Here is a 23,609-nt window from a genome sequence, read left to right as displayed (position 1 = left end):
AATATCCTATGACATTTCAGTAAATACGTATGAGTGATTGAAATGTTGAATATTTAGTTCAGGACTTGAAGACAATGTTTAACATCTAGCCATTAATGGCAGAGCAAATTGCTATCACTGCCAAATCTTTAGTTTATGAAACCTTATTCACAGGCAAGAAAATATCCTTGAAATGATATGAGCTGGTATTTTTCTATGTGGTCAGGTGATGTAACCCTTGCCTTGCAGCTATACCACAACTTGATCTGAGTAGATCAAGTTGCCATGGCGACCATGCCTTGCTGTATTACTTGTCCATCATTTCTGGCTGCATTCTTTGATGACTAAGTTATTCTCATTAATTGTATTTTTGGGGGTCTGCATCCAAAACACTTCATAAAGAACTTTTTTTTTTTTTTTTTTTTTAATCCTACAAACATTGTGATATTACTACACAGTTGTGTCAATCATTTGAGGCACAATTATGGAATAGTATTTAAATGGACCCCAGGCCCTATTACCCTATTCATTTGTATTGAAGTACAAGTACTTGGTGACGCCTGTTCGACGTTTAGAAAAGGGCATGTGCGCTCTTGGTTGCCCAATCCTAAAGGCTCATTGTAGCCAGCACTTTGGTTCCACCACGTTGCATGCGCAACGCCGCCTCATCCAAGCAAGCTTCCATCAAGGACCGTATTTGATCGCACGACTTTGTTGGATAAGAGAGGACTAAATTTCTTCCGAAGATGAACCAAACCGCCACAGTATCGCATCAAGTTAAATGCCAGTCAACAAAGACCATCAAGGTAAGCGCTGTTATAACGAACGTTGTTGCCATGTGAACATTTGATTGCAACTCTTGTCTGAGCATCACGGGAAAAGTTCAGCGCAGTTCAAGTGAGCCGTTTGACACGAGGTATTTTGAAAGGCGAATTTACTCATGACATTCTGTTTGTACTTAGTTATAGACCTTTATTTACCTTGTTTTAGTCCTTTGTGGCTAATATGCAAATACGCGTCGCCTTTGTGAAACGGCACTGGCGCAGTGGCAAAATTTCATTCACATCACGTCGTGTGTGATTATTAGTATTTTTCTTGTTGCGAATGCTGCGTGTGCTTTCACCAATGGATTAAATATATTTCCACGAGGCTGTGTTGATTGAGTTGTCTGCTGATGGTCTCTGCAAACATCCAAATATTAATGATTAGACCTGTTTGAAAACAGATGAAATTGCAAGAAATCGCTCTGTGTTAAGTCACGACTCAGAAATTGTTTTTCCTACCAAGCCGCATCTATTGCGTGCACGTCAAGGAGGTTTACCTATTGTCTCGGTGTGCGCGCGTTTCTTCACATGGCGCGCGCCTGCCCACTGTGATTGAACAGGAGTATTGATTTTGCCGTGGGTTCTTGCATCACTTTTCACCCCGGGGTCCCACAAGCGGAATTTGGCTTTGGGCAAATCGATCGATCCCTCCCAGAATCCCAAAGGCGCGCACGTCTTGAATACTGGCCGGTTACAATGAAAGAGTTGAACGTGACGAGAGACAGGGAGCTGATTTAAGATCCGATCACTTCTTTACGTAGTTTTGGTAACGAATGCATGAACTCTTTAACATTTTAAATATGGTAATAGTTTGTTACTGTTTGGTGACGGTCCATTAAAACAGCGGGCTCTATGGGTGCATGCTACTGGTGTATGCATAGGTGGAGATTGAGGGGGGGGCAGTACCCCCCATGGTGGCTGTCCTTGCATGTAATTGACTTTCCTATAAATGAAAAGCGAAGTTCAGAATTTTTAAAAAATTTAATAAAGGCTGAAAGTACCTGTGACACCATTGAATACCTTAAATACCATTAATTACCTTAAAAAGCATTTTTATGTGAATTAAAACCATATTTTGAGACGATTTAACTATATACAACAATTTGGCAAAGCACAAATGACGAGAAATAAGTCTTTCAATCTGCCGTTTAGTTACTCCAATCATGTAAGCGCTCTGGCGCCGCCATCTGGGTGAGTAACGATTTCAGTTGATTTATAATTCAGCCCAATGCGAGAGGAAGATTCAGAACGCGGAAAATGCGACAGCTATCATTTATCTCTCTACTCCAATATTTTTACATGATATTCTTTTTACCTAAGTACCGTATTGGCCCGAATATAAGACGCCCCTGATTATAAGACGACCCCCTCTTTTTTAAGACAAGTTTGAAATAAGACTTTTTGAACACCAAATTAATTTTTTTACAGAAAATAATTACAGTACATCTGAAACAAATGATTATAACACTATACTTGAGAGAAAAAGCATGTTATTTTGCCTCATTCAAATCTTAATATCTGAACATTTAAATATGTAAACTAAAGGCAAGGCAAGGCAAATTTATTTATATAGCACAATTCAACACAAGGCAATTCAAAGTGCTTTACATCACATGAAGATCATAAAAATCACATTTAAATCAACACAACGTAAAAACCAAGGCAAAAGATCGCATTTAATCACAGAATAAAAATAAATAGATAAAAATGAAACAAAAACAAAAATAAAGTGCAATCGCATTCGTAATTGAATGGCTTCTAGTTTTTGAAATGTAAATAAACCAATCTATTGTGATAAAACAACAAAATTGCAATAACTGCATTAACCATCAAAGTAATGTCTAACTGTAACTGTAGTTTTGAAACAAATCTGAATAAGGAAAAACATTGCAATGAAATAATGCAAACTGGTTAAACTTGAGAGTAGCTGAGATCTGTCATGACAGAACATTACTCCTGAAGTTCAGCATTCAAGTTCAATGATATCTGGCGCCATCTAGCGTCGTGAATGGGTATAATGTCTAGACCCCGAATATAAGACGACCGTGACTTTTTCAGTCTTATTTCAATGCAAAAAACACCGTCTTATATTCGGGCCAACACGGTATTTTTCCTCAATTGCTGAATAAATTGCATGGTCATGACAAATAACAGTCTTGTGCAAAATGGAATATGAAATATTAAAAATACATTTACTCAGTAAGACAGGGCTAGATTTCTACATAATGGTAAAAACTGCCAACTTCTTAAACCTCCCAGATGGTATTTTATGCCACCAGAGTTAGTCCGGCTTTTGTCATTTCCCTGTCATGGCTTCGGAGACGGAAGAAAAAGCGAAAACAAAACCGGAGGCGTGAGAGCTAACCCGAACCGAGCGGCTCTTCCAAATCTCTTCCTCGCCTTTCACACAAAACTACCCTGACTCGTATCACACACAGCGGCGGGGGGTGATTGTCTTCACCGATCGGCCAGCCGCCAGCGGCGAGCAAGTTTCGTCTCGTCGTTCTGCTGCGGCCCCGGCAGGCAGGCAGTGCTCGTTGCCTGGGACGCAGAGGGGAATGAACGGCGAAAATAACGCATTCTTGGTGGACAAACCGGCTGACGTCGGAGCGCGTGACTGCCCGAACCCAAACCGAGTATAGCGCTCTCTAGGCGGGCATGTGAAGAGGGCCGAGGGGTGTCAAAGTCTTGACACAATCGAGAACCGAAGACGAAAGCGTGGGGTTCCCCGGGCCAAGTCGAGGATAGCGCTCTATAGACGGGCACGCCTTTATGAGTGGCCTTCTCGGTTGACAGGGGGCATTGTCACCCACAAATGCGAGCCACCTCCTTATTAAAATGTTTGCCATGATCCCAGTATTTGACATAACATAAAACACGTAGCTTATTCACTTCGTCATCCTTCCAATGGTCTCTAGATTGTCGGACTTTTTTTGCCCATTTTTCGCAGTGAACAGGATGTTTTGGAAATCCAGAAAGCCTCACACCAATCTCCCTGGTGTAGCAACAAAAGCCTGCAGCACATTGGGATGGCGTGACGCAAAAAATAAAAGAATTAATCCGCAGTCCATTTGCATACTATAGTAATAGCTGTATTGTGAAGATGACCCGCTGACATCGCATTCGCATTCTTCCTCAATCCGGACTCTGGCCGGACATCACAAATTTTCATGGCATTCAAAAATTTGAATAAGTATATCGATCGCTTCCACACACATTCAAGCGTCCATTTCATTCAGGAGCATAAAATACCGCATGTAATATAAAATTAACTTGCTTTTTTTGTGTCACGGGCATTTTAATCTTCGAGTTAGCGGGGTTTACTTAGTCGGTGGAGTTGATTTTCAACAAATTCAATGCAATTTGTTAGTTATTTGTTAGTTTCAGGGCTCGGGAGTGGCTAAGCTAGCACGAGTCAATGGGGTTTGCTAGCATGCCAATAAAAAACAGCATATGCATGCATGAGAATCAACATGCGTGGCCCTTGCAATCAATAGTGTTGGCTATGTTTTCAGGATAAAGTTATTAAAACCTACCATTGCATATCAACAATTGTAGGATGAACAGCAATATTTTTAATTCAGCAGCTCTACAGGGAACAGGCTGTTTAGGCAAGCAGGGCGGAATGATTTTAGATAGTTTTTTTTACCACTGATTTTTTTGTTTGTTTGTGTGTGAACGAAAGGCACTCCCCAGCAGACTGCGCATGAGTGGCCGAAGCACTCCTCTCTATTGTGGTCGCATTACTCATCTAAAAAATATAGTCCTGCAGAATGAAATGGATTACGGCAATTTGGTGTGACATTATTTTGGCCTTGTGGGTATCTCGAACAATGATCTGCATTTTGATTTTTTTTTTTAACTATGTTAAATCTGTTAATTTCATTTTTTTATTGGCATGCTAAGCAGGCACCATTGACTCACGCTAGCTTAGCCACTGAAACTAACAAATAACTGACACACTGCACGGAATTTGTTGAATTCAACTCCACCGACCAATTCAACCCCCGCTAACTTGAAGCCTAATGTAAAAAATTCAGAACTTCCCCTTTAAAACAAAGACCTAGCTGTTAAAATGTTGTCTGTGAATGATGTAAAGCAATAAAACAACAAAAATGAATGAAATGTTCAAGAATCTTACAAAATATTTCATGATGGGTCAAGGTCAAAAATTATTTTTTCGAACAGATCATGTGACGGTCACCTTAGAGACAGTCTTTTGCTTTGCTTAGCTAAAACTACACCTGAGGAGGCAAGATGAACATTTATAATTTCTTTAAACCTAAGCTTTCAAAAGCTTCAATGACAACTGGGCTTGAACCGTGGATTGAACACGAACATTGTCAAGATGTATATATACAGTATCTATATTGTAAGTTAATTTTATAGCTGACACTGCATTTCGGGGTCATCAACATGTTTTGCCCCGCCTCCCACAAAAATCAAAATCCGACTTCACACATTATGGAAAATGTCGCACATATGACCACAACAATTTCAAAGAACAAGAGGAGTACAACAGCCCAGTCTCTAATAGGGATGCTCTGAAAATCTTCATGCGAGCACTTGCGATTTTTTCCGGGGTCAAAGAAGCTACAACTGTGAGGTTAATAGCTGAATTGTTTCAAATAACTAAAAAGACAATTATTTATATACAAATACACTGGAAAGCAAACTTCCTTTATGTTTCCTTCTTAGAGCCTCATCCTAGAATACCCTCAAAACCAAGAAAACAATTTGTGTTTACAACAGACGGTGTTATACAAAAGCTAGTCGGATCAATGCTGCAGCTTGCTTGTGGGCTTCAACTCTCAGGGTCTCACTAAGTTTTCCAGGACTGGGTAACAGCCTGAGGCTTGTGTCATTAACGGTCGTTGCAAGTGTCAGGTCCACCCACAGGCAGATGGCAGCTATAAAGTGGGATTGTCAGAGAACCAGGGAGCTATATCAGTGATGCTGTGTGCACACCGGGGGCATAGTGGTGGGTACACAAGGTCGAATCTCTGATTGAACAAATGGGAAATGTTTTTCTACTTGCACCGCACTACAAGGATTTGTCCTCTAAACACAAACAACTTTTAAGTATCTATTATCTGATGCAGCACCCACTGTCTAAACTCCTATCTGTTTCTACAAGAATTTCAATAGACACGCTAATTACTCGCTGAACAGTAAATGTATTGTTTTATTATATTTGGATGTTTTTTTTTTCTTCAAGCTATTCAATACACTGTTTTTTCCGGTGCCTGGTGACATATTCAAACATTTCAATTACATTACCGTGTTTCCCCTAGGATTTTTTGAAGCTGTGGTGGTGGTGGTGGTGGGCCGCGTTAGATTCGGACAACCCCATCATGTGCCGTGGCGAATTTGTTTCATATCATGACAAATAAGATTTTTTTTCACAACATTTATTTTTTTCTAAGAACCTTAACCTTTGCAAAGTTTGCATCCTGCCTGTGAACATTTGATTTTACTGGACTAAAAAATAAATAAATAAAAAGGGAAATCAGCAATAAATGGTCAATTTTTAGTGAGGCGTGCTGCAAGATGGTCCCCCTAATCCTCAAGTCTGTCTTCACCTACACAGGAATTTAAAAAAATGAGATCTAGGAAATGAAGACACTCATGCATCTCTAACTTACATTGTACAGTTGACTAAATGTCTTACTCTGTTCATTGCAGACAAACCTCTCTCACAGTTCACTGTTGAGATGGGCACTGTCAACGCAATGGCCAACAGTTGCCGTCAGCAGCACTCCCCATTTATCAGTCTGGGATGCCATTTTTGACATCATGACATCTGACCTGGTCCATAGTCTGAAACACATTCAATGTTTTACCCATTTGGATTTAAATCAAATATGTCAAATTTACATTAGTCAATCCGACTTCAGTTCAAACTGAAGTCTTTGTTGGAGTTACTTTTCTGATTGTTAGTGCAAACTCATATAATGATTCGTTTATACTCCTTTCAATGTAAATAAGCTGTCAAGCACTCAAACAGTGGGGAGACCGATCTTTTGCGGTTGCTGCACCCAGGTTATGGAATAGTCTTCCCCCGGAGATCCGCACCACTACAAATTTGGGCCTTTTTAAATCTCGTTTAAAGACACACCTTTTTAGACTCGCCTTTCCCCAAGATTAATTTAGCCTGGTTTTATTTCCTTAGGGTTTTTAATGTTTTCGGATTTTATCTGTTTTATTGTTTTGTTTGCTGTCTGACTAATCGTGATGCGATGTTTCGTTTCTTTTTTTCTTTTCTTTTCTTCCTAATGTCATTGTATAATACTTTCCTGCCTTTTATTTACTATGTGCCATGTTTGTCTTTGTTGTAAAGCACTTTGGGGACCTTTCGGGTTTTGTAAAGGGCTATATAAATAAATTTGATTTGATTTGATTTGATGTAATTTTTTTGTATAAGGAATATGCCAAGTTATAGACAATAATAATAATGTCTATAGTTTTTAGACAATTAACCTTTTTCAACACCAGAATTTAAGGTAAAGTAATACAAATATGAATTTATGATTGATAAACATAATAGGTACAGGATTCTTAACACTCACCTTGATTTGTGTGGTACAGCCATGACTTGAATTTTGCCATTTCTGTACATGTTGGATCCCAGCAAGATTCTCTGTTTGCTCTTTTGCTTAGTTGAGAGTTCTCCTACGCTGAACTGTGCGCTTTCCTGATCTGCGTCTCCAGCTGTGATCTTGCCTCATTTTAAAACTTTGTATAAACATTAAATTTAGGGCTGTCAAACGATTAAAATTTTTAATCGAGTTAATTACAGCTTAAAAAATAATTAATCGTAATTAATCGCAATTAATCGCAATTCAAACCATCAATAAAATATGCCATATTTTTCTGTAAATTATATATATATTCTGTAAAATAAATTGTTGGAATGGAAAGATACGACACAAGATGGATATATACATTCAACATACGGTACATAAGGACTGTAGTGGGCATTTCACTCTACTGTCATTTAAATCTGTCTATGCTGTCCTCACTCCGAAGCGTCTACTTTTTCCAAAGCTAGACAGCTAGTGAACGACGCCATAATAATCAGACTTCTTTCTTTTTCATCTGATTTATTAATAAAATGGCCTCAAACCATTGTCCTCTTTAGACTGTCGTAAAACTACAAAAAAAAAGTACACAAGCATTGCATTAGCAACAACCTTAGCTTAGCACGCTATACAGGTTCACTAAACATAAACAAAAAGCGTCTCATACAAAAAATATAACATTTCGCTTACTAACATAATATGTACATTATTTACAACAACCATACTTACGGACAAATCTTGTCCAAGGATCATATAAGCACAACATTACAACGTAGGCGTCAGCCCGAGACGTCGTGCAGCCATATGAACTGGCAAGAAGAAAAAAAAACCATGTCGCAAAGCGACCACAAGAGTTCGCTGTTGTGCTGCAGCACAAAAAGCCTTGCTGTAAAACTTACCAAAAGGCAGAATACTGTCTGAGCGGGACATGTGCATTAATTGCGTCAAATATTTAACGTGATTAATTTAAAAAATTAATTACCGTGCGTTAACGCGATAATTTTGACAGCCCTAATTAAAATACACCACTTGCCATAACCATTTGGTTATTTCTACTCCTCAAAACGTGAGCGCTAATACCTTCGGAACCAGGGAGCGTGTGCCTCACGTTCTGAAATATTTAATTAGCTTCAGATGCTAGTTCAATATTTAGAAACGTGACGGTCTAGATCACCACAACAATAGTGGTAATTTTGTTAGTGGATCCTTGTATTCAGGAACTTTTGTGTTTCCAAAATACTGTACTTCGAAATCCTCATCTGAAATTACAACGAGTGGCGTCAGCGCCGAGCAAATGCTATGCTCGGAGGCGACGATTCGGGTCAAAGACACGCCATAAAGAACTTACGTCAATGTCAATATTAAGGTCGTTTTTACAGTATAAGACAGAGGTAATTTCATTAACTTCAAATGCCTTTGGATTTTTCTCCCCATTTCGATGTCCGTGCCGATGTACTCCAGGCCCAAACCTTCAGTAGGAGAACGGATGCGCTTTTCAAAATAAAGCGTGTAAAGGAACAATTTGTATTTGTCGTGCTATTTCAGACGACTTATGGCAAATAGTGTGTAAAATGAGCTTCTTATATTTATTTAGACGTCATGTTGAATAATACGAATTAATAATTAGAATGAATTTTACAAAAAAAAAAAAAATCTCATCTGCGAGGTGTGGCAGCTTTTATTTTGGTGTAGCGCAGCGCCACGATTATTAACATGTAGGGGAAAGCCTGCATTATTTAAAACTTGACAATACTTGCCAAGAAATTGGATTTTATTTGCTACTATAATCCATTGAGGGTTTTGAAAGTCACTCAGAAATCTCTTAAAATTGAAGTAATGCTATGTTCTCACAGTATGGCAATAGAGAACGAGACTGAGACAAAGCACTAATACACAAGAGGTGTTTTCTTCAAGTGCTGCGAAAGATGCCCATTCCTGAGATTTAGGCTTTGTTCACTTTTTACATATGTTTCAGACTGTAAGTCGTTACTTTTTTCCTCTCTTTGAACCCTGCAGCTTTAGTAACAAAGCTTCATGCTCCCTTGTTGCAGTTAGCAGAAGTTTTATTTATTTTGTTTACAGCGTCACATTGACATTGCTAATTTGTGTTGGTTCAGAATCTTTAACTGCTAGCACGAGTTTTCCATTCGCCAACAATACACTCAGTATTAATGTCTGAAAGCGGCTTTTATAGCAGACCTAAATTTACAACTTAATTAGCTCATTATATTTATGCTGAAACAATACCACAGAGATATAAAGACAAAACAAAACACCAATGATTTCGAGGCACTTTTATTATTGAAATAATATAGTTCATTCATCTTCTGTGCCACTTATCCTTATGAGGGTCGCGGGGGTAGTGGAGCACATCCCAGCTAACGATGGGCAGTAGATGGGGTTCAACCTGAATTGGTTGTGGACAAGCAGCTGAAAAGGACAGGTTTAGAAAAAGACAAAACGTACACGTCATTTAAAAGGGTCACAGATTTGTCACAGCTGATTTGACCCTTTTGGAAAGGGCAAAGGCAAATTTTTGCTCACTACTCTCAAGTGCAGCATAGTTAACATAAAAGAAATTGTGTAGTGTTTGCCTAGATAAAATTAAAAGCCAAATCATTTTAAAAAATGCAGCTGCAGTGTTGTTTTTGACAGCCCTTTTAATTTTCGTCTTAGTCTTTTGAACAAAAATATCAGTCTTGGTCATATTTTAGTCATTTGAAAATGAATTTGTCTGCATCTAGTTTTAGTTTTAGAAAACTAAGACACTTTTCGTCCAGTTCTAGTCGACAATTTCTCAAAATGTTTTTGTCAATAAACTTAAAAAGTTTTGTTCCATAAATAAACAAATAAATAAAATATTTCCAACCATTTTGATTGAACATTGACAAGGTCTACAAGGACATCGCCATTTTTGTGATTATAATACACACTCAGCAGGAAAACAGTATATTATTTTCAATTTTTTAAACTCACCTGGACACCACGAACTGTATGTAAAAAGTTTTCTAAGACTTTAAAATGACACTCACCACGCTAAATGCTAATGCTTACTTGACCACTACGCTAACGCTACAAGTTACATTTAATGTGTGATAATCACTTAGCACAGCCCTTTAAAGGCTAAAGCAACATGGCTTATCTAGGCAGGATAGGAAAACAAAACTTACCTTGCAGCACCTGATATGGGTTTACAAAAAAGTCTGGAGCCCGGAGAGGACTCAGGTTTATTCACCTGTATATGTTTAAGCTGTGTGTGGGGTGTGGGTTGGGGTGGGGTGGGGGTGGGGGTGGGGGCACAGCAGGTCACATGAGATGACTAAACACTTCTATGATGCGTGCTAACTACACCTACGATAAGAAAATGTCACACATTGTGAACTTATGATGGTACGGCCAATTTTCATATCGTTCTCTTATCGTCAGACAAAAACTGGCATCCGACTCGATATATATTGTATACTGTATGTACACATTTTTAGCTTGTCGCTGTCACGTCATCGTCATGAAAAAATTGTTTGTTGTCCACATATTTACGTTGTCGTCATCATAGACGAAAACAACACTCGTCAGCTGTTAATAAATGTTTAATGTTGTTGTCCTATGGCAAAGTCAGATACTGATATCAAATTTGGCTAATTGTATTGTATAGCCTCACTGGATGCTTGAATAATGATAATGCTCACATAACAAATCCCAAGCATCTCAGTTTAGAGGTATCTAATGGTCAATAAGCATAACTGCTGTACTAAGCTGTGACCAGCCCTTGTACCAAGGCTGAAGGCTCCTACATTCACTTTGAAGGAACCATATTGGCCCAAAACTGATGTCGATATGAACCAATATCATTTTAAGATGCTTTTATCGGCCGATATTATAGGCTCCCCGATAATGTCGCACATCTCTGTTTTCAAGCATTTATTTTCCACTGCATTCCATAGATTCAATTCAGAAGTATTATTCATTATTTTACTATGTGCTATGTGCACATTAGTGTCTGAGGGCAACAGCTCTAAAATGCTGAAGACAATTAAAATATTATAATTCAAAAAATGTAATTCCAAGCATCACTCACCACCACTATCACCACCATCATTTATATTTTAAGGTCATATGTAAACAATACAGGATATACAGTACATTGGAAAACTCATTAGATGACTGTGTAGGGCATCTGGCATCACTGACATCAAGGGTTTAATCCTGGGTTACAGCCTTTCTGTGTGGCGTGTGCATGCTCTTCCTGTGCCTCTCTGGGTTTTCTCCCAAGTCCAAAAAACATGCACTTACATACACTTTTATTATTTCCCCATCAGAGAACGGCTTCTTATGTTTGACCAACACCGACGACACTCTGAGTTAGCACTCCATTGCAATCTTTTGTTGTGTCATAGATTTAACAATAACCTTGCTTGACTATGACTGACCTTGATATGACTGCTTCAACCTGTTAATTTCTTACCTTCTCAATTCTGATTTAGGAGGAAACCGCTTCAAAAGAGTGGTGCTCTTTAACATAATGGTGTTTCACATTTTCACTTTTTATCAGAGCAACTGTCTTTAAGCATATTAAGCACAAGGTTTGGTACTTGCAGTTGGTAAAATGGATGCATATTAGATTTGCATATATTCCTTTCCTCATTGAAACGACTATTTTCGTTGTCCACTTTTCTTCTCTTGGTCAACTTTGAGCAAGCAATTTTGTTAGATTCGGTCTTCTACTGGTGGCATGTGTGGTGTTAATGACTTTGCTTAACGTTGTGATCTTGAACATTGCCTGCATGCAGCGAGAGTGCCAGGGTAACTCGTGGAAATAAATAAATAAATCACGTTTGCTCACAGTATGACTCACGTTCTTGAATGAAAAATAAAGTCACTACAGCATGTACAAACAGATTGCAAAGTGCCGGGTGCAACTCGTGTTTGAGGTTGCTGACACTGCTGCGGTCCGTCCACGCTAGCTAGTATCATGCAGGCTCTCTCAGTCAGTCAGCACATCTATGCACGCTCTCTCAGCCAATCAGCGCATCCACGCAGGCTCTCTCAGCCAATCAGCGCATCGTTGTCACAGAGACGACAACAGAAGTGAGAACATGGAAGATATTTTACTAGAAATTAAACAGAATTTAACGATAGAATGTAGCATATAGCGATAGATCGGCGATTCATACAAATGATGTATGTTGAAAAAAGTTTGGCGTGCCGTGGTCCGGTCGTGGACCGCAGTCCGTTAATTGAGGACCCCAGCTCTAAATTGTCCACAGCTGTGGCTGTAAGTGTAAAAGGTTGTGTGCCTATATGTGCCCTGTGGTTGTCTGGCAACCAGTTCGGTTTAGGTTACGTCATTAGTTCTTGAACCTGTCAATAGAATAGAATAGAATAGAATAGAATAGAATAGAATAGAATAGAATAGAATAGAATAGTCTTTATTGTCATTAGGTCATGAGACACAACGGAATTGGGAATGTATCTTCGTAACGAGCAAAAATCTTAAATAACAACTGAATAAAGTTAATTAATCAAAACAGCAACGGCATATGATAAAGCAGGTAAAAAATACATTCCTACCCCATAGTAACCAAAAATCTGATAGAGGGGTTCTGTGTGTATCTGATATGTATCCAGTGAGTGTGTAGTTTGTGTTAATTGCGATTCATCTTTTCTCTGTTCTTCTATGGATTGCACCGGTAACACGTAATGAACAATCACTTGCACAAGAAGTTTACAAATTGGTCAGGGGTTATTAACCTTTATGACAAATAACCCCCTGGTGACCCCGTGACACTCTATCCAGCTCTTGGAACAGCCTGTCAGTTTGTGAGCATTAGGTGACATGGCTCAGGTGGTTGAGTGGTGGTCTCCCAATCTGAAGGTTTTAGGTCCTTATTATCTTGTCAAAGAGTCGTTGAGCAAGATGCTGAACCCCCAGCTGCTTGGCGAAGGAGGGGAGCATAATAAAGCTCTTTAAGTACTTTGGAGGTTTGAAAAAATACAACCAAGCCAAATCCTATTTACCATTCAACCCCCAGATAATCGTGTTTTGATGGTGTCTCTCTATTTAGGTTACAGCATCTACCTATAAAGGTTCGACTCCATCAGTCCTTGCAGTTTTAACTCTTTTACAATGTTACATGCAGACAGGTGGATAGTAACATACATTTACTCCGTTACATTTACTTGAGCAACTTTTTGAGAAAAATGTACTTCTAAGAGTAGTTTTACGAAGCCATACTTTTTACTTTTAGTTGAGTAGATTCGTTAAGAAAAAATGTTATTCTTGCTCTACTACTTTGGGCTACATTAGTCGTTACATTTCTCCTCTTTATTCTGCATATTAGATTTTACAGTGGCACCTCGACATACAATCGATTCGACACACAAGCTTTTCGACATCCTACGTAAAATTTGACTCGCCAATTGTTTGGCGCAGTTTCTTTGTATTCCCACAAGAAAGAGAGAAATCAACATGGGTTCCAAGAAGGTTAGTGCAGGTGGTGAAAAAAAAAGTGCCGCTTACCGTTGATATGAAGACGGAAATGATAGAAAAATATGTTTGTGGTGTGCATGTCCGTGAACTGGCTCTACAATACAGCCGCAGAATGTCTACGATCTCCACGGTCCTCCTCCGACCCCTCTGTTCGTCAGTCTTTATAAGTTAAGGTGACATTTATTATTGTGGTAACATTACCAAAAAATCGCCAGCTTTGTCAGGTTTTTAATCATTTATTTCAGAACTTGTGCAACACAACATGCCTACTGTCTGCCACAGCTGAACAAAGTAAAAATTAAAAGTCCTCCTTCACTCTGTCAAGTCAGCCTCGTGGTGCGTTCAGGTATACCACACTGTAAAAAATTGCTGTAAATTTACGGCCAATTTTGAACACTAAAATACCGTTTTTGTGTTAAAGTGCCTGTGACACGAAAAAGCATGTTTATTTCATAATACACGCGGTATTTTATGCTCCTGAATGATATGGACCGCTTGGATGTGTGTGGAAGCGATCGCTATATTTATTTAGTTTTTTGAATCCCGTGCCAGGAAAATGAGTGACTTCCGGCTTCGGTCTTGCATTGAGGAGGAGGGCGCTGTGACATGTACGGTAGAAGACGTCCTCTTCATGCTACAGTGTACTGTTGTGTATGAGGACGAAGGATTCAGCTGATTTTGCGGATTAATACGTTTATTTTTCGCATCACGCCAGCCAAACGGCTGCAGAAAAATCATTCTGTATGAGGGAGAGGCGTAGGCTATGCGCCTTTTTGGAGTTTCAAAAGGTTCCCATTCACCGTGGATATTTACTGTGGGACCATTGGACTTACGAGGAAGTGAGTAAACATCTTGTTTTGTATTATGTCAAATACGAATACAGCGATTACAAAGTAAACACTACAAACTTCCTTTAAATGAAGGACTACTTACGTTTGATCATTGATAGGCATGTAAAAAGCTCTCCTAATAAATTAGCAGCAGCACGTTAGCTGCGTTAGCTCCAGCCACCCTCCTCCGGGGAACGAACTGTAAATTGCTCTCCGCCGGGCGGTTTGCCGATCCGCTAAGACATTCGACAACCGGGTCGTCATGTCAAATAATCCAGGATAGCTTTGTGTGATTTTCCGCTTTGAAGACTTTGAAACATCACTCGGTTCGGGTTAGCATGTCGGCTAGCTGTCACTCCTTCTGGTTTGTTTACATTCTCCGAAGCCGGGGAAGGGAAATGACATATGTCCGATTTAGGTGTCATAAAATATCGTTCGGGAGGTGCGACAGTAAAGGTGAAGTCGACAGTTTTGACCATTATGTAGTAATTTTGCCATGTCGTCTTGAATAAATGGATTTTTATTATTTCATATTCCATTTAGCACAAGATTGTTATTTGTCTTGACCATGCCATTTATTTAGCAATTGGGGAAAATACTTGGATAAAAAGAATATCCTGTAAAAATATGGAAGTAAAGAGACAGAAACAATGACATTTTGCCGCTCTCTTCGTCGCGTTTTCCTCATTGTGAATAGTTCCCCCTCGACGGGCTGACTGGTCCTTCTCAAGCCATTTATATAGCTATTGGGGAAAAATACTTGGATAAAAAGAATATCCTGTAAAAATATGGAAGTAAAGAGACAGAAACAATGAAATTTTGCCGCTCTCTTCGTCGCGTTTTCCTCATTGTGAATAGTTCCCCCTCGACGGGCTGACTGGTCCTTCTCAAGCCATTTATATAGCTATTGGGGAAAAATACTTGCATAAAAAGAATATCCTGTAAAAATATTGGAGTAGAGAGACTGAAACAATGACATTTTGCGGCTCTCTTCGTCGCGTTTTCCTCGTTCTGAACAATTCCCCCTCAATGGGCTGAATAGTAAAACCGATGAGCCCAGTCTACCGCTGATGTCATCCACCTGTTGGGGACGCTAAAGCCCTATAATGGTAGGCGTGGCTAACCGGCAGATTAAAAGACTAATTTCTCGTCATCTGCGCTTTGCTAAATTGTTGTATATAGTCGAATCGTCTCAAAATATGATTCTAATTCACATAATAATGCCATTTAAGACTTTTTTCTGGTGTCATATGCTCTTTAAACTTACTGTAGTTAGCAATGCATTGTGGGTAGTTAGCAATGCATTGTGGGTTACCAACATTAAAGTAACAAGACAAATGCTGTAAACGGTATGTTAATGTTTCAATTACATAACACTACCGTATTTTTGGGAAACTGTGTTTTAACTGGAAATTTGGAGCATAGTCTGAAATCTGACATCTTTTACATAGATAATTTTTTTTTGCCAATTTAAATTAAAATAATAAAAAAATTGCCATCAAATCCTGGAGGACCTACCCATAATTTGGACGTTGGAGACTCTTCAGAGAATGACTTTAGATGACATATGCTGCTCCTCAGTGCTCGTTCTTCAACTTATTTTGGGATTTATGTGTACTAATTTATAAATGTTAAGTTAATTAAGTCTAACTCATATTACCTAAAATATTTTATATTAAACTAAAGTTAAGAGGATTGCTGGATAGTGATATATAATATTGATGTTTATTCGTCTGGAGTGCCAGTAGAGGGCAGTTTTCTATTGTTTTGCAAAAGATGCAGCTGAGTTAATTTTTTGGGTAAATAAATAAAAGGTGTTTGCCAGTGAGCGGTTAAAAAGGCAAAATCTGAGTGTCTCATATGTATCCAACAGTGTAGTTACAATACGATAAAATTTATTTTTGATTATTTTTCTATTTATATTATTATTTATTTAATAAATTTATTATGTTTATGTTTCGATAATGTTCGTAGTTTTAAATTTTGATTTTGCAAATGTTAGCTAAATGCTATAGCGTTAGCTGTAGCGGATGATGTATGGGAGTTGAGCCTCAGACTACAACACAATCACATCGACGCAAACACCAGACTGGATGTTTTGTTGGCCTATAGCAGGGGTGGCCAACCCTGGTCCTCGAGAGCCGCAATGCAGCTTGTTTTCCATGTCTTCCTCCTTTAACACACCTGACTCAAACAATCAGGATTGTTTTCAGGCACCTGCAGAGCTTGCTAATGAGCCGATCATTTGATTCAGGTGTGTTAAAGGAGGGAGACATGGAAAACAAGCTGGATTGCAGCTCTCGAGGACCAGGGTTGGCCACCCTTGGCCGATAGGCTATATTATTATATTATTTGAGTTCGCCTTCATTCTATTCTACTCATATATTATTTGTTTCTTGTTGTATCCCCACTCTGATCTAAACTGGCCCTTCTCCAAAAATTGTAGTATTCCATCACACTGAGGCTGATATATGCTTCTGCGTAGCTGTGACAGCGGACCTACGCCGTTAACGCAGACCCGATTACGCCCCTACGCCATAGCCTGATGTGCACCTCCTAAAAGTCCTGACTACACATCACGTCAACGCGCGTGACGTAAACGTCGAAGGACTGTGATTGGTCCGCTCAGAACGTTGTTTCCGGTTCAGCACAACAACAACACCATTTTCAAACATTCGCAAACGACTTCTGTGTCGCTTACGCTTCAACATTTGTATTGACAACATTTGTTGTTTAATATTAATCAGCCGCAGCTGCAAATACACACGTTCAATCTCCATTGCCATTGCTGTCAATGACTGGTGGAAAATTAAAGGAATTTGACAAGAGTCCCCCAAAACCACACAAAGACAAAAACACACCAATCCAGTGGTATGGCGGTGAATTGCTGTGGAAACGTCACTGGCTGCGACAAACTTTGTCCCCACGTCACACATGAGACCAATGTTTACATTTGGAGTAAATTAGACAGGTGCTTTTTTGCTTCAATTTCTTTTTTTTTTTTTTTTTTTAATTTTTATAAACTCTTGCTTCTTCATATTGAAGAACCCATGCAAAGAATGGGGGTATTATGGACAATTATTTTTCACGCATTGTTTTAATGTAATTAAAAATGAGTGAATGTGGTTGGCTGTGGAAGGTTTTTTATTTTAATTTTTTTACAAACCTGGAGGTGTGGACGTAATTATTTTTTCCCGACATATTAGGGCAGGACCCTCGGCCCCAGAAGCATAAATCGGCCTTTAGCCTGCTGCCACTCCACGTATCAGGGAATTCGTCTTTCAATCACTCCTAATTATCGCCACCTGCAACTTGTTACCTGCTGTGCATTTAAGGCACGGCCTCCCGAAGTCAGTATCAGTTCGTCAACGATTCAGCACACTCCCGCTCGCCGTTTGTCCTTGACCCATCACCACTTCTGACCCAGCCTCTCTTGCTTGACCCGACTATGCCAGAGTTCCAGCCAAATCAACTTGCTCAGCCCGTCCTGCTTGACCAGACTATGCCAGCACTCCAGTGAGCTCAACCTGTCCTGCTTGACCCGATTACGCCAGATCTCTGCTCAGCCTGACTTACACGACCCGACTGCACCATCTCTCTAGTTTCTGTCCGTTTTCACTGCCTGCCAACACGATGAAATAAAACCTGTTCTGTTCTGCACCTGCATTTTTTTCTGTACTAGAGGGAAATATATGCATTCATAGACTAATGTCATTTTCCCAAATAATACCGTTAAACACAGTATATCGTTAAAAACGCACCATACTCCAGGTCCTCAGTTGCCTGCTCTTTACCATTTTTCCTGGATTACAGACTACTACTGTTAAACATTTTTACACTACCAAGACTGTAAAGTAACAGTCTGGTAAAGGCAATCCTGCTGACAGACTTTTACTGTATTTTCTAGAAATACACGAATCAACAGTTTTTCTGGATTATGGACTAATACTGTGAAACATTTTTACATTACCAAGACTGTAAAATAACAGCATATAAATGGCAACCCTGCTGCCAGCTCTTTACCGTTATTTTACACTGAAATTTTTTACAGTACACGCAAAACACATCCATCACATTAAAACTTTATTGGTTACATTATTACAGGTATTATCATTATTATGACTAATATTATTATTCCGATTTTTATTTATAATTTATTTGTTTTGCTCTGTGTGATTGCTATTTGCAATAGTACCAGCAGCATTTATTATTGACTTAGTGTAGGTTTTCAGGCTGTGGAACGAATTAACGGAATTATAATGTATTCTTATGGGAAAATCCTGCTGGACATACGACCATTTCGACTTATAAACAGGGTCCAGGAATGAATTAACTTCATATGTAGAAGTTCCACTGTACATCTTTTTTTTTTTTTTTTGCCAGAGACGCCAACAGTGGCGCAACCAGTTTCACCAATGACACGTCGCAACAATAATCACATGATTCCATCATACCAATCAGACTTATGCTTGCCGTTCTCTGATCATGCCTGCCTGATCAGTGGGCTATTTACAGCACCGTAAACAAATAAGTATCGGACATAGAGCGCTGCCGTCATCATGACTAAAAAGCGCGGATTTTGACTTCTCTCCAAATTTTTATTTAGCACAGATTGACCACGGAATGCCGGAGATATGATCCTTTTAGTTTCATAATAGGAAATATGTTTTCTGCCATAGAGGGCATTCATGCTTTTTGGACAAATGATGCTTCATTCCTGTATTTTTTTTTCTCTCACCAAAATTCAATGTTTTTTCCCATTAGGCTTAATGTGGTTATTTACTATGTTAGTCTTCTTCAAAGCATAATAATAGCAGTTCATATTGATAGAAAAATACCATTGTTAAAAAAAAACAACAAAAAAACATCATAAGCAGTTACTCACAATGTAACTCATTACTTGAGTATTCTTTTCACCAATACTTTTGTACTTGTACTTGAGTACATTTTCTGGATGAATACTTTTACTCCTATTTGAGTAATGTTATTTTGAAGTAACGCTATTCTTATTTGAGTAAATTTTTTGGCTACTCTACCCACCTCATTCTAATAGTTCCCAAAGATATGTGCACAACGCACATATGGAGCAAACGTTAGGACGTATTTCTGTCATGTGTGACTCCAGAGGCATCCTGCTCGTACAAAGAGCATGTGTCCCCAATTAGTCTTACTGTCATTGCAAAGTGCCTACTAACCATCTTGCTGACTTACTTTGGGCATACAAAAGGAGCACGGGTCCCATAAGCAGTGTGTGTTTTTGATTTATTGCAAGACCCTTAGAATTTGCATGTGCAGACCAGTAGCCTCCACAGCCAGTCTGCGACCTTCTCCATCACAAAGGTGTCTGACTAATTTTAGTTTGCTGGCCGCATTCACCCCAATTTCATCTCACGAGGGGTAGACCAGTGTATATGTGGCTTAATAAACTACAAATAACAACACTGCAAATTTTCATATTGTTCTGAGACAAATAATTAAACGTAGCAGACATCGTCTTCCTGTTATTTCATTTCAATCACCATTAAATGTTTTTTATTTACCTTAAATTTCCCTTGCTGATGAGCTGTTAGTTACGCTGCACCTCATTGCAGTTCCTAATCAACTGCAACACACTTGTACTATGGCTGCATGTTATTGTTTCACAGTTCTGATTTCGAAATTCCAATGACACTTACCTTTTTTTTCTCCTATAGCAGAACTATTCTTGAGGGTCATCCAAAAACAGCCTCTCTGTCTCTTTCTTCCTTGCTTTTTTTTTTTTTTTTTGTAGGTGGGGTGGATGGGTTTGGAAACTCTTTCTGTATTTCAGTCTTTTGCCCTTTTCTACTACAGCAACTTGGAATGATGAACAGACATCACATATTGAGTCTCAGCTTTACTCCAGGTTTCCTCTTAAGAGTTCATTTTTTTTCTTGCTTCTGTTTTGTAGTCGGGAGGGCTCCAGGTGGAGTTCATTTTGTCTGTTAATAAGTATGTAGTGAGTGTGGTCTTCGACATGCCTCATCTGTAAAGTGCCTTGGGACATCACTCTTGTGATTTGGTACTACCGTTTTTTTCAGACTATAAGTCGCACCTGAGTATGAGTCGCACCGGCCAAAGAATGCACAATGAAGGAGAAAAAAAACAACTTAACACTCACACTGCAGGAGGAGTCGCATTTTTAGGGAGCAAGGTTTTAATCTATCAGTCCAAGAACAAACATTATATGTTAAAGTAATAATGGTAAAATACGAAAAAACAAGCTAAATAGGCATCTGTTAACGTAACATTTAAAAAATTTTTTTCTTAAAGTAGTCAGCAACGCAAAATGTTGAAAGAGCCATATTGGACCGAAAAAACCCCATAAACAAACAAATATGTCTAGAGCCGCAAAAAAATTAAAAACCTTATTTAAGCCTTCTAATGAAGGCAATACATGCTATGTGTATCTATTACCATAGTTTTTGGACTATAAGGCCTACCTGACTATAAGCCGATACCCGCCAAATTTGACAGGAAAACAGCATTTGTTCATGGATAAACTGCACCAGACTATAAACCACAGCTGTCCTCACTGCATTATGGGATATTTACAGCAAAAGAAATTACCGTATTGGCCCAAATATAAGACGGTGTTTTTTTTGCAATTAAATAAGACTGAAAAAGTGGGGGTCGTCTTATATTCGCGGTCTAGATGTTATACCCATTTACGACGCTAGATGGCGCCAATTATCATTGAAGCGATGTTCTGTCATGATAGATCACAATAGGTTTATTTACATTTCAAAAACCAGTAGCCATTCATTTACAAATGTGATTGCACTTTAGTTAACATATTTAAATGTTCAGATATTAAGATTTGAATAAGGCAAAACAACATGCTTTTTCTCTCAAATATGTTGTTATAATCATTTGTTTCAGATGTACTGTAATTATTTTCTGAAAAAAAAAATAAAAAAATTGGTGTTCAAAAAGTCTTTTTTCAAACTTGAGTCTTGAAAAAGAGGGGGTCGTCTTATAATCAGGGCCGTCTTATATTCGGGCCAATACGGTAATCGGTAAGACTTTATTTGACAGCGGCATAAGAGTGTCATAAGACCAAATGAACCACCACGAAACTTTGATCCAATTGACTGCTAAGCTTCATCTGGCCATCACTGCTCCCCTGGGGGTGAAATTCAACCTCTAATGCCACCGGCTGTAAACACTGTTTTCGTCCAGCATGCCTTCTTGCATGCATTGCAGCGCTACAGATGTAATATAAATTCATGTTCTTATCAATTCTTATTTCTTCAGTTAATGTTCTAGTTGTTTCAGTACTGTCATAAGATCAGCATAATTACGACATGACACTGCCATGATCTTTAATAAATGCTAATGACGGATGCCATTTTGGGTCATCCGGCAAATGATCTCACTTTTGAATAGATGTAAAAGATCCAAGATAGACAGAAATGGAGTTAGTGACATAATTTGCCAGATGACACTGAATGACATTTGTCATATGAATTTATTAATGCCCATGATAGTGTCACGTCATAATTATGACAGTCTTATGGCAGTTTAATAAATAAAGTGTTACCTATTAACCCAAATAAATCAACAAATAAGCTGCACTCGACTATAAGCTGCAGGATTCAAAATGAAGGAAAAAAGTAGCGGCTTCTAGTCCGAAAAATACAGTAGCTATGTTAGCCTACAATCAAAATTAACTAAGTTGGCAATAAATACATAATGAGCCTTCATAAATAAATGTCTATTTTCCCTGCAGTGCATCCGAGAGAGAATGACGCACCACGCTTGTCCTCCAACAGAAACCATATTGGAAAAAAAAAAAAATTCCTCCCCTATTTTTTTTCTATTTTCAAACATTTCAAACATTCAAACATCCAGGGGAGCCAGTAGGGCAGTGCTAAATAGCCGCATGCGGCTCTATAGCTGTGGGTTGCTGACCCCCGCTATAGCCTAAGCAACACAACATTAAAATTTTGCAGCTGTCAGAAAAAAAAAACAAAAACATACAGTATGAGTTGCTCCTGAGTATAAATCGCAGACCCAGCCAAAATTTGAAAAAAGTGTGACATATAGTCAAGAAAATACGGTATATATATACAACGTTTAACTGCAATTGAAGTAGGTTAAGGAAAATATTTACATTTGTTGATTGTTACTTTGTTGAATCCTATTAGAAATCTAAATTTCTCAACAACTCAACTGAGTTATAGTCATACAAAGTGCTTAATTTGTAAATCAGTGCCGGAACGCAAATTACCGTAATTTTCGGACTATATGCCGTTACTTTTCTGCCTCATTTTGAACCCTGTAGCTTATAGTACAGTGCGGTTTATTTGTTGATTTATTTGCATTAATAGGTAACACTTTATTGGACAGCAGCGTCATAAAACTGCCATAAGACCGTCATAATTATGACATGATTATGACACTATCATTGGCATTAATGAATGCTTAAGTATCATCCAGCAAATTATGTCACCAACACTCCACTTATGTCCAGTTTGGATCTTTTACATCTAATCAAAAGTGAGATAATTTACCAGATGACACAAAATGACATCAGTCATAAGCATTCATTAATGCTCATGACAGTGTCATGTCATAATTATGATGGTCTTACGACAGTTTTATGGCGCCACTGTCAAATTAGGTGCTACTAAATACCAGAGCTGGCAATTAATGAAACAACTGGAAGAGTAACAAAAGAAATAATTATCACAGAACATGATTTTTGATTGTTATTTACATCTGTAGTGCTGAAATGCATGCTAGGGGGCATGTTGTACGACACCAATGTTGACAGCAGGTGGCAGCAGAGGTTGACTGTCTCCCCCAAGAGAGCAGTGATGGCCAAATGAAGCTTCTTGAAGATGCCACTGTCAAATAAAGTGTTACCGACCTGTAACCTTATGGT

At 38.6% G+C, this 23,609-nt stretch overlaps 1 protein-coding gene and 1 long non-coding RNA gene across 2 annotated transcripts in view; one reads left to right on the top strand and one right to left on the bottom strand.

Annotated features, from left to right (window-relative positions):
• The first annotated feature begins 578 nt into the window (after positions 1-578).
• Positions 579-23,609, top strand: part of LOC130927130 (inactive dipeptidyl peptidase 10-like) — a 262,038-nt gene continuing 239,007 nt past the window's right edge. Inside the window, exon 1 of the mRNA XM_057852708.1 lies at positions 579-785. Coding sequence (XP_057708691.1) covers positions 726-785 — 60 coding nt within the window. The 5' untranslated portion in view covers positions 579-725. The remainder of the gene's footprint in view (positions 786-23,609) is intronic.
• LOC130927133 (uncharacterized) lies at positions 5,782-7,661 on the bottom strand. The gene is made up of 3 exons (XR_009066354.1): positions 7,373-7,661; positions 6,475-6,623; positions 5,782-6,385 (listed from the first exon to the last, which is right to left on the bottom strand). It is a non-coding gene; the product is annotated as an uncharacterized LOC130927133 (long non-coding RNA).

This window comes from Corythoichthys intestinalis, chromosome 12, assembly GCF_030265065.1.
Source record: "Corythoichthys intestinalis isolate RoL2023-P3 chromosome 12, ASM3026506v1, whole genome shotgun sequence".
NCBI lineage: Eukaryota > Metazoa > Chordata > Actinopteri > Syngnathiformes > Syngnathidae > Corythoichthys > Corythoichthys intestinalis.
Note: the sequence above shows the minus strand (reverse complement) of the source record. Positions and strands in the feature narration are given on the sequence as shown.